The sequence below is a fragment of the Castor canadensis genome, chromosome 5 (assembly GCF_047511655.1).
Source record: "Castor canadensis chromosome 5, mCasCan1.hap1v2, whole genome shotgun sequence".
NCBI lineage: Eukaryota > Metazoa > Chordata > Mammalia > Rodentia > Castoridae > Castor > Castor canadensis.
The window spans coordinates 3,412,138-3,424,516 of record NC_133390.1 but is presented as its reverse complement, the minus strand read 5'-3'; the positions used below and the strand labels follow the sequence as shown (position 1 = coordinate 3,424,516).

The 12,379-nt window shown below is 48.3% G+C and overlaps 1 protein-coding gene across 4 annotated transcripts in view; it reads left to right on the top strand.

Annotated features, from left to right (window-relative positions):
• The first annotated feature begins 4,912 nt into the window (after positions 1-4,912).
• Positions 4,913-12,379, top strand: part of Ubash3a (ubiquitin associated and SH3 domain containing A) — a 35,946-nt gene continuing 28,479 nt past the window's right edge. For all 4 annotated transcript variants that reach the window (XM_074072600.1, XM_020185850.2, XM_020185848.2 and 1 more), the window contains exons 1-4: positions 4,913-5,088; positions 7,025-7,078; positions 8,812-8,998; positions 10,256-10,454. In XM_074072600.1, the coding sequence (XP_073928701.1) occupies positions 4,976-5,088; positions 7,025-7,078; positions 8,812-8,998; positions 10,256-10,454 (553 nt within the window). In that variant the 5' untranslated portion in view covers positions 4,913-4,975. The remainder of the gene's footprint in view (positions 5,089-7,024; positions 7,079-8,811; positions 8,999-10,255; positions 10,455-12,379) is intronic.

The following is a 12,379-nucleotide window of genomic DNA, read 5'->3' as shown; positions in this document are numbered from 1 at the left end:
CACTACAGAAAGAAAAAGAAAAAGAACTGGTAGTATTGTACAGAGTATGGTGGTGCACACCTGTAAGCCCAGCACCCAGGAGGTTATCCAAGACCAGCCTGAGCTACAGAGAGACACTGTCTCCACAACAAAACAAAAATAAATGAAATAAAACACCTTAAAAGCTACAAGATACTACTAAGAGAAATTAGGCAGATATACCATATTCATAGAATGGAAGATTTAATTAAAATGTCAGTTCTATCCAACCTGATCTACAGATTCAACAAAATCCCAAACTAATTCCAGCAGGCATTCTTTTGTCAGAAATTAACATACTGGTTTTTTTTGTCCTTAGCATTCCTTTCATTTACATTTTCTTTCTTTTTTTTTTTTTGATGGCACTGGGGTTTGAACTCAGGACTTCACACTAGTTAGGCAGGTGCTCTCCCTCTTGAGCCACTCCACCAACCCTTGTTTTGTGTCGTGTTCTGGAGAACTGTATCCCCAGGCTGGCTTCAAACCATGATCCTCCTGATCTCTGCCTCCTGAGTAGCTAGGATTTCAGGTGAGAGTCACAAGAATGTGGGCTTCATTTCCTTTTTTTAAAAAATCAATTTTAAACACACTATAAAATGTGCCCATTCTAAATATTTAGTTGAGTAGTCTTTCAAAAACATACATACCCATGTAGATACCACTTGATCAGGATGGAGAGCAGGTCCATCACCCCACAAGCTCACTCCCAGCCTACTATAGACAGCCTCTGATCTGCTCTCTGTCATGAGAGAATAATTTTATCTTTTCTAAAATTCCACTTAAATTCATATAGTGTGTTTGATTTTGTGGCTTCTTTCACTTGGCACAATCTTCCTCTCTGTTCACTCTGCTCTTTTCTATTGATTAGGTGTGATTCCATTGACTGGTGCACTAAAATTTGTGCATTCATCACCAGTTGGATTTGTTTGGGACTACTGGATTGTTTCTATTTTGGGACTATTATGAATAAAACCACCATGGACCCTCCTAGACAGACAGGTCTTTGTATAGACATACATTCTTATTTCTCCCTGGTAAAAAGCTAAACAAGAAAGAGTTAAATAGCAAATGTATGCTAAACTTTATGAGAGACTGTCAAAACATTTCCCAAATGTGTTGGACAATTCTCATTCCTACCAACAATGTAAGAGTTTCAATCATCCCACTGCCTTGTCAGACTTGGTAGGAAGCCTGGTGATGTGGCTCAGTGGTAAAGCACTTGCCTAGCATGTGCAAGGCTCTGGGTTTGATCCCCAGCACTGCAAAAAAACACACGCACACTTGGTATTGTCAGTCTTTTCTGTTACAGCTCTTAGTTTAGCCCGCATGCTATGAAATTCATTGTGGTTTCCGTTTACATATTTCTGATGTCTAATGGTGCTAAACATCTGTTCACACCAATCCTTTGTGCTTTGTTTTTCAGTACTGGGATCAAATCCAGGGCCCTGTGCATGCTAGGCACTGAGCTACACCCCTACTCCCATGCCTGTATCTTGTATTTTGTCAATGTCTTTGAAATATTTTGCCCACTTCTAACTGATGTATTTGTTTATGTATTAACTATTAGAATATATTTTTATATGTTCATATATAACCTCATGACCCATGCAAGCTCCTGTCCTATGAACCTAACTGGGGGTGACTGGAGATGCAGAAAGGACAAAAGATAGAAGACAGACATGCACGAAGCTGGGGTCAGGTGTGCTGGGCACTTGGATGGAGACACACAACAGCCTCATTGCTTCTTTTAAACTTCTCTTTTCTTCTTTTACGTTGCTTCTTTTCTCTACTCTTTACAACCTTACTTCTTTTCTCTATTCTTTACAACCTTACTTCTTTTCTCTATTCTTTACAACCTTACTTCTTTTCTCTATTCTTTAAAACATTACTCTTTTCTATTCTTTAAAGCCTTTCTTCTTTTCTATTCTTTAAATCTGCAGTCCCTAGACTTTCACTGTCCCATGTTTCCTCTAATCTCTAGCATAACTGCTAAGGTCTCAGTCCTTAGACTCAGACACACAACAGCAGCTGCCAGCAGCGTCATCAGTGGCAGCCACACCTTGCAAGCAGCCAGCCCACCCAGCCACCTCCAGGGAGTCTTTTATATCCAGTGGCAAACAAGGAGGTGGAGCAACAGTTCTTGGGGAGGGGCCTGACACTGTAACAAGAGAAACCTGTGATCAGTACTTGCAGCTGTGCTGCATTTTGCCCTCCCCCCTCCTCTGGGGCTGTGCCAACTCAGCCTGCAGATCATTGAGCACAACTGTGCTTATGCCAAGTTCTCATGGGCTTCTCATAACCCACTCCCCACAATATAGTACTCTGAATACAAATCCCATAGCAAGTATATGTATAGTAATATTTTCTTCCCAGCCTGTGGCTTACCTTTTTTATTTACTCAATAGTGTCTTTCAAAGAGCAGAATTTTACAACTTTGATGAAGTGTAATTTACCAACCTTTTTCTTTTACAAGTCATGCTTTTTATGTCCCATGAAAATTTTGTAAACTCCAACACAACAAATATTTTCTTCTCAGGTTTTCTCTTAGAAGCTTTCCAGTGTTAGATGTTAATTTCAGTCCATCATAGACTTTGAGTTAATTCTTTTTTTTGCAGTACTGGGGTTTGAACTCAGGGCCTATACCTTGAGCCACTCCACCAGCACTTTTTTGTGAAGTGCTTTTCAAGGTAGGGTCTTGTGAACTATTTTTCTGGGCTGGCTTCAAAGCATGATTCTCCTGATCTCTACCTCCTGAGTAGCTAGGTTGACAGGCATGAGCCACAGCACCCAGCTGCGTTAATTTTTTTTGCATCTCACACTGACAGGCAGTTTCATCCCTCCCTCCACTGAATTACAGTGTCCCCTGGTTGACGATCAACTGACTACATACGTGGGTCTTTCTGTACCCTCCGAGGGCACACAATGGCAACCTGATTTTTAAATTTAAATGAAAAAAACAAGAAAAAATCAAGACAATCTCGAAGATAACAAAATCAGAGAGTAACACTATAGCAACTAAAGCCAGATATTATGAGCACAAATCAAATAAGAGGACATAACAGAAACAGACTACAGACTAGCACATCTACTTACTGCAGTTTACTGGAAGCATGGGAAAATGATCTCCCAATGGGAAACAAAAAGAAACTTCATCCCTATCTCATGCCATACATAAAGTTAACTTGAGTACATCATAGAGCTGGCTATGACTGGTAAAACCAACAAAGATTCTGGAACAAAGCTTAGGAAACCATCGTCATCAATGTGGGCACACGATAGTCTCTCGAACAGGATGCAGAAAACACTAACCAGAGTCCCCACAAATTGAAAGGAAAAGGCAAACAACCCAGTGAAAATGAGTGAGCAGAAGATCTGAACAGGTGCCTCCCCAAAAAGGGTATTTGATGGCAAGTACATCTAGGGAGTGGTGCTAAGTAACTTTGTCCTTTACAGAAATGCAAATTACAGCCACCATGCAAAACCACTACAGAGTCACCCAAAGGGCTGACATGGAAGAGCTGATAATCCAAAGTGTGGACAAGGACATAGAACAACAGAAATCTCATCCTCTGCTGACGAGAGGGCAAGTCGTTATAGCTGCTGTTATTTTGGGCTTTTTGGTTTTTTTGCAGGACTAGAGGTTGAACCCACACATTGTCATATTTTCTCAAATAGATATCAACAAAACAATGAATAGATGAACTATGCTGTATTTATCTAACTGAATACTATACAGCAATGACAGTGAACTACAAGCAATAGTGTGGATAAATTTGGGAGTCAGGTGTCGGTGGCTCACACCTGTAATCCTAGCTATCCAGGAGGCAGAGATCAGGAGGATTGAGGTTTGAAACCAGCCCATGCAAATAGTTCACAAGACTGTATCTCAAAAAGAACCCTTCACAAAAAAGGGCTGGTGGAGTGATTGAAGGTGTTGTTCAAGCCCCAGTACCCAAAAAAAATGTAATTTGGAACAAAGAAAGTAGACATGAGGGGCAGGGGCAGGGGGGTGGAGCAGGGACTGGGGGGGTGTGGCTCAGTGGTAGAGCACTTGCCTAACATGAGCAAGGCCCTGGGTTCCATCCTTAGCACTGGAAAAAAAAAAAAAAAGACAAGAAGGCGCATTTGTTACAGGGTTCTATTTACATGAGGCTCAAAATTATTGCCCAAGTGAGTACAGCAGTTCCCTCTGCAGGGAAGAGAAGATGTAAAAGTGGTTACATCTGAGAAAGTCCTAGAATGACCTCCTGGTCAGGGTCACTCTCCTGTGCAGAGCATCTGTGCACTGCAGCATCCCTGGCCTCTACCTTCCCTCCCTCAGTTGTGATGACCACAAATGTCTGCAGACACTGACAAATGTCCTCTGGGAAGGGGGTGTGAAATTTTCCTGTTTGCAGATTACTGTATGTTGGAAAGGCAGGGGTGAGGGCTTATTTTATGAAAAATTCCTCAAGCTGTGCACAGACCATTGATCAAACTTTTCCGTTAAGCTTTTAAAGTTCTTAAATCAAAAACCAAGTCAATGAGTAACTAGAAGAATGAAAAAGTTTTGGAGCAACAGTAGATATGGTGTATTTCAACACCTCGTTTGTAGACGTGGAGACTGGGGTCAGAATTCCAGGTTGCTCGGGGTGGGCGGCCAGCAGCAGAGAAGTCCACCCTGACTCCTGCTCCCTGTCTTCCCCTCACGTTCCCAGATGCTTCTCCAGTACAGATGCAAATCCATGGAGCCTTAGATGGACTTTGGGGTCCAAAACCCACTGTAGAAATAGGTGGGGCTGGTAGACACTGCCAACAGCACCTGCACAGAGGACTGCAAACAGGATATTAGCTGGTGTCAGGAAGATCAAAAAGGGCTGAGGTTTCCTTCACAGCCTCAGCCGCCCTCCCTCTCCCCTCTCGTTCTATCTTCTCTGCAGCAGCGAGCAGACGCCTCTTGCACAGCGGGCAGGAAGAGATGGCAGCAGGAGAGACACAGCTCTATGCCAAGGTCTCCAACAAGCTGAAGAGCCGCAGCGCCTCCTCGCTCCTGGACCCCCTCCTGGCCATGGGCTTCCCAGCACACACAGCGTGAGTACTGTGGCCAACTGAGGCCCTGAAACCTGGCTTGCCAGGCTGGGTCAAACAGCTGTGGCCATTGACACAGAACTGGACAGGCTGGTGGCACTGACTTCCTAATGAAGTGGTCACCTAAAATGCAAGATAGTGTCTCAAAAGACATCCTTGACCTTTGAAAGACCCACTCTGCTGGCTGGGCTGGTGGGGACCCCAAAACGTGTGCACTTTAGAAGCTCTAAGCTGCTCTGGCTGCTCTACTTCTGGGGGAGCTGAAGGAGCTTGAGGCTTATTGTAAAGTCTTTTTTCAGCTCAGTGACTCTGAAGGTGACATTTCAAGATCTTGCAAACTCTAACGTGAGGTCTAATGCTAGGACTTGTTGGGAGAACAACCAGACTGTGATTCCCTGTGCACAGGGATAGCCACTTGTCCCAAGGCAGGGAATGTCTCCAGAACGACCAGTCATGAAACAGAATGGTTAAGGAATTATAGAAATGGGCTGGTATTGCAGTACACACCTGTGATCCCAGCACTCAGGAGGCTAAGACAGGAGGAACGCAAGTTCAAGGTCAGCCCAGACTACATACTAAGATCTTGTCTCAATAGATAACAAATAATTTCAAATGGCTAAACAACAGAAAAAGAAATTACAGGAACCCGTGTTTGTACTGCTCTATTCATCCAAAGAAAGGTCCTTGAGAGAAAATGAACTTTCAGAGTCTCCCAGCTCAGAACGGGCAGAGAGGGAAGAAATGACACTGATGTTTACAGCTGTGTGGCAAAACGTTTCTTAGCTCTGGTCCTTTTCAGGTCCTTATTCACAGGGAGAAATATGCATCAGGTGACTGGGGGTCAGGAGGAGCTAAGCTTCCATAATAAAACAAAATCCAGCTTTGAAGCCTCTTCTCCCCCAACTTGGGGCTTCATCTTTGCCATAGTGTTCAGACAGACCAGGGCTCTGCTCAGTGGGGGGTGACGTCAAGGGCATGAGGAGGCACCCATGACCATCAGGCACTCGCCACCAGGGCTCACACACCACGTGTGATGAGGACTGCTTGTGACAAGGCTGTGGCTTGAGCAGCTGTCAGGGCCTCGAACTCTCTGTATTTGACTGCTCCATCCGTCTGGTGAACCATACTCAAAATTGCTTTTAGTTTAAACAATAAACACATGTTTTGGGGACAGAAAACTGTCTTAAATTTCTCTCTTAGGCCAGAGCACCTCGAAGTAGTGCTCCGAGCCACATCCTCCCTTTCAGACCTCACCAGAGGGTCACATCCCCATCTCTGCTCACCAAAACAGCGACAGCCCTGGCAGCCCCGAACCAGGCTCTCATGAAGTCAGCTGTCTGGGGCCTGCCCACCAAGTGACTACCATATCCAAGTTCTGCTTGGTTCTGCTCTCCTTGGTCCAGCTCAGCTCAATTCAACTTGATGGATTTACATCCTGGGGCCCAATGATGAATAAGATATCTGGGTGCCAGGGTTGTGCAAGAGCCCAGCTGAACATTTGTACTGGCGACAAAGGCGAGGGCTGCAGACCAGCCACAGGGTGGTGCTTCCCGGCACAGGAGGCAGATGGAAAGTAAGGGACATTAAGGGAGGCTCTGTCCAAGCCATAGTCACATCCCATCCCAGACAACAGCATCCACAAGCATCTTGGGTTTGCTGGGGCACATGGGGGAGGTGCAGGGAGCCAATGACAGAAGTCAGGTCCCAAGTGCGTGGACCCCATGGCCCAAGAATGGAGGTGGGAGGCCATGGAAGGAAAGTGAGAGGGGCAATGTAAGCAGGTCGGGGTTGTTAAAACCACTTGACAGTCATGTGGAGGATTGAGATAGGGGACAGGAGTCAGCCGCGGGGAAGCCCAGTGGTCTGGTCCTGGGAAGAGGCCCTGAGGGTCTGCTGAGTGAACGGCTGCTCTGAGTGTCCTGTGTCTGTGTTCCTGCAGGCTGAAGGCACTGGCGGCCACTGGGAGAAAGACGGCGGAGGAGGCTTGTGAATGGTGAGTGTGGGGTTGCAGAGCTGGAGAAGGTTTGGGTCACTAAGAACTGTACTTTGAGGACTCCATTCTCCAGGGGGACCTTCTGGGTGGGACAGGCCACTGTGGGAGTGAAATAACATCCAGGCCCACACAGCAGGGAGGAGTGAAGCAGAGCCCACCTTTCTCTTGAAAAGAGGGGAGAACTTGGAGTGAAGACTTCATCCCTTAAAAGTCTGAAACAGGACTCTGTGTACCGCTCAGCTGTAGAGCTGTGCTTAGCATGCTAGGTTTGATCCCAGCCTCCAGAAAAGAGCGGGGCTTGGTGGTGCACACCTGTAAACTAGGTTCCTAGGAGGTAGCTACAGGAGGATCAAGGTTTAATCCAGAGACCCTATCTGAAAAACAAACAGAATTGGGTGTGGCTCAAGTGGTTGAGCCCCAAGTTGTATCCCCAGTACTACCCAAAAAAGCCACACCCTATTTAAACCAAACTTGACTGTCAGAACAAAAACTCCTGTGACTTGTTGAGTATGTAGGGAGGAGCCATTTTTGCTGATCTAAAAGTAAGGTGGCTATGCCTTCCCAAAAGCATTGCACGGTGCACCTCGGGGGTTGGCGTCAGGTGGTGGAGCCGGGGCGAGCCCTGGGCCCCAGGCAGTGCCACATGTTCCAGCTGTGCTACTGCAAGCCTCCCACTGCCGCCACCACCTTGGGCCTCCATTTCCTGCTCTGGATTGGAGACTGGATGGACTGTGATGCCATCATCCCTCCTGCTCAGAACTGAAATCAGTGACAATGAAAAATCAAGCATTAAACACCAGGTCCAGGGTTGGAGTCGTAGCTCGGTGGTACAGGCCAGCCTAGCATGCACAAGGTCCTGGGCGCCATCTCCAGCACTTAAAAAAAAAAGCACAATAAAACAAAAACCAGGTCCCATGAGGCCGCAGCCCTCCCCAGCAAGAACAGATCAGAAAGACCAACAATGGATCTCTGTGAGTTCAGTTCTGGGGGAGCACCGTCCTCCTCCAAAACCCCAAACCCACTGCGAGCCCTGCTTTCTAAGCCTAATATCACAACACCAGCACTTCTTGGAGCCTCTGGAAATTCTTCAAAGCCATAATGTCTGACGAATACCTCGTAAGCAGATTGTAGAACAGTTTCTGGCTGTTGATTCAGAGGCCGGTGTTTTAAGGCTCTTGACACACATTGGTAATCGTTTTACCTAAAGGTCACCCTTCGCTCTCACTGCACCTTTGTGTAACTGAGCGTAACTTCTGCCCTTTGAAAAAAAAACTTGGACAACTTGACAGTGAGAGAAATGGTGTCTCATGGTCGTTTTTATTAGTGAGAATAAACTCGTAATTTGGGTGATACATCACTTCCTTGTATTTGAAATAGCTTTCTGAATCAAAAGGAAAATATAGTAGCCATCTAAATTTTGTCTGGTCTTCATTTTGACATTTAGTTTGAAGTTTGGGATAAATAAACCCCAGAGATGCTGGGACCACAGAGATCACGTGTTTAGGAGCAGACCAGGCTCTGAGACAACTTGCCTCGCTTCTGTCTGTCCCTCTGTCACTGGCCTGGGCAGCAGACAAGCCTGAGAACAGGTGCTGCGTGGCCAGGGATCCATGCATCTGTGTGAGGTTCACATGCAGTGCACACCCCATGAGGCGAGGCTGCTGCCGCTTGTCCTCCGTGGAGTCTGCGATGTCTGTCATGGCACCAGGTAAAGTCGTTGTCCTCTGTCACAGGCTGCATGCCCACTGCCATGACCCTTCCCTGGATGACCCCATTCCCCAGGAGTACGCCCTCTTCCTCTGTCCCACGGGGTCCCTGCTGGAAAAACTTCAAGAGTTCTGGAGAGAGAGTAGGCGCCAGTGTGCAAAGAACAGAGCTCATGAGGTCTTCCCTCACGTGACACTGTGCGACTTCTTCACGGTAAGTCAGCACAACGGCCTTGGGCACTTCTCATCATGGCAGCTGATGTCAGTTTTCAGTGTTAATGAGGCCATGATAACACACTCTGATTTATTTGTATTCGATGTTCCCGAACTGAAGCCTTAGCTGGCTTCTTTGTGTGGAGTCCTTTCCTTCATCTGGCGAACTCCTGTTCATCCTTCAGGACCTAACTCATTTATCCCTTGCATTTTTAAAATCTCCAGCTCACCAGGCAGAAGGAGGTGTTTCCCCTTGGGTTCTCTGCATCTTTTTGTGACACTTTTGGGTCCTATGAAGGTGCCGCTGTGCTCCCTTCCCCCAAGACTAAGCTCCTCCAGGAAGGTAGATGTTGCCCTGGTCCGTGTCCACGCAGGAGCTTCCAACTGTGTGATGAATCTGCTGAAGAATGGGAGGAGGGTGGCTGGTCACAAATGCAGGACCCTCTCTGTCTCGGGGACCAGCGTTCTGATGTAGAACATGGTCAAAGAGACAGCTTCCCAGGGGCGCTAAGGAAGGTCAGGATGTGAGGCTGCCTGACAGAAGGACAGGACAGAGGGCTGAAGCTGAGTGGGGAGATCAGCCACTTTCTTTGCACCTCCTGTCAGATGAAGTGGAGAAGGGTGTCCCAGCTCTACTTGCTGTGCCACGGCCCCACTGAGCTATCAGCATCCAGGGCTTTCGAGCAGGGCCAAGCGCCCTCCACAGCTCTTGCTGCACAGTGCTGAAAGGAAGGGGAGCAAAGCCATGCAGGGAAGAAGCTTCCAGAAGCTATACCCGGGGAAGCAGAACCTCCCAAGTGACCACAGAGCACCCCTGTGTGCCTGAGACTTGGGGGAGTAAAACCCAGTGGCAGGTGACTCCATTCCTCTCTGCAGTGTCTGAGCAAGGGTCCCACACACACCTGGAAGTCAGTTGGAGACCTTCAGAGACCAGGTCGACAACCTGAGCAAAGCTGTGAGCATGGGAGGGGGGAGGTGTCGGAGGAGGGGACTCAGAAGGTGACAGAGGAGGGAACACAAGTGACAAGGGGACTTCCAACCCAGGCAGTTAAAGGAGACTCCACTTCCAAATGAATTTTACCTGAAATAGCTAAAACACTGAGCAGCAGTTATGGAACGAATGCATTACCCAGACACAAAGGGACACTTGGATAATTATGTGACGGTGGTGTGGACAGAGAAGGGCCATGGCCACCTGACTCTTCCTGGACAAATGACGCTGACAAGAGCTAAGAGGACACATTCTTCTCTCCTTCAGTGTGAAGACCAGAAGGTGGAATGTTTGTATGAAGCACTAAAGAGAGCAGGAGACAGGGCCCTGGGGTCCTTCCCTGCCACCGTCCCTCTGGTTCTCCACTCCTCTATCAGTTACCTGGGCTTCTTCATCAACGACAGCCCTGCTGACGTCATCCGGGGATTTGCCATGGCCTTTGCCACGGAGGCATCCATCTTGGCAGGTAGGCAGCCCCGGTCAAAGGCACACACAAGTGACTCTTGTGCACGATGGCTCTGTGCATCCCAGGCCATAGTGACTAGGCTACTTGGTCAGTGAAGATCCCTTTCCTCCCAGGGGCAGTGTGGTTCTCATTCTGAGGTATATCAGCCACTGTCCTCAGACAGCCACAACAGCATCTCACCTGCTCTTCATGTCCTCGGGTGGGTCTCATCAGCCTCACCTGAAAATGGGGAGACTGAGGCTGTGGAAGGTAGAGTGTGGCACAACCTCACTGTGCTGTGTCGAGTAGGGTCCGTTCAAAAGTCACGTCCCCCAGGGAGCTCAGAATGAAACCTGATTTGGCAGTAGGTTCCTTGTGCATGCAATTAGTTAAGAGGAGGTCACACTGGAGTTGGATAACCCGAAATCCAATAGCTGGTGCTCTATAAGAAGAGGAGAGGACAGACAGATGAGGAGGCCGTGTGACCACAGAGGCAGAGATGGGTGCGATGAGACACCTGGGGCCACCAGAAGCTGAAAGATGCTTTACCCACACCTTGACTTTGAACTTTTGACCTCCAGACCTGTGAGATGATAAAATCCTATTGCTTTAAGCCACCCTGTTTATGACAACTTGTAGCTGTCTTGGGAAAAGATCATAGTGTCTTTGCAGTTCTAGTGGACCTGGAACTTGGGCCACACACCACTCGGCTTCAGGCTGAGCAACCCCACTTCCAAGGAGAGCAGGTTCTGAGCTGATGGCCATCTCTTGCTCCTGTCCTCCTATGGCCAATGCCCTCCGCCTGACCCTGAGGGTCTCCTGGAGACGACTGGCCAGTGACAGTTTGGGAGCGTCGCCAATCCCTCTGAGGGCCAATGTTGAGGCATCCTGCCCGCACCAGCCCTCCCAGTTGAAATATGGCCCAGGTGGGGGGCCACAAAGAGAAAAGACAGAATTTGGTGACTCACTCCGGTTTCTCTCCGGGGAAGCCAGGCCTGCTCTTTCTCAGGCCATGCTGACTCTCAGTGTGGCAAGCCTCCCTCCCCCACTGCTGAAAACTATCAGGAATTTCCCGCCACCAAAGCCACCCAACCACCCACACATGCCCGCTTAGGCTGCTTGGCCCGGCGAGGCTAGGAGACCTGACAGTAGGGAATAGACTGCTAACAGCCACCTGTGACAAGGAAGATGTGGGGGGGTCCAGCCTCAGAACTCCCAGCAGGCCCGCACCTTCCTGGACTGCTTTTAGGGGAACAACAGGTCCCCTTTGATTGCAAGTGATTGTGTGGGCAGGTGGCGTGTAGCTGTGACACAGAGCCGGTAGGAGACCGTGAGCTGATAGATCCATTTCTCACCACAGCCTCAGAGTCAGCTATGCCCATGCCGAAGTCACTGCTGTCAAAACTGAAGCTGAGTCAGGACACAGCACTTAGCCAAGGTCACTATGCTGAAAGGGGCAGAAGGACCTGAAGTCAGGTCCCCCAGTAGCAGAGTCTGTGCCATTCCAGTAAGACACCAACTCCCTCCCCACAACATGAAATGCTCTGTGGCCCAGCTGACACCAGATCTGGCTGCTCCAGTGACACTGGCCATTTCACTCTGACCCAGAGCCTGCATGGGAACCAAGAGCTGACTGGAGCTTCCAGAGTAGAGGCCACCTGAAAAGACCTGGGGCTCAGCAGCTCACAGTGCTTCCTGAGTGACAAAAAGTGAGGCAAATGTCAGAGGGGTGATGCATTTTACAGTCTGTTCCTCTGTGAATTTTCTTCGAGCCTCTTCCTGCAACAAAACACCAGTTATCCAGCGCCTGGGCCCAGGAGTGTGCACTAGTGAGTCATGTGCCACTCTGAGAATGAAGGGGCTGCTTGCCATGCAATCTAACCAATTAAACTAGTTTGCAAGCTAATGGGCCCTGAGCCAGCAGCCTCCTTCCTTCTTCTCAAAGA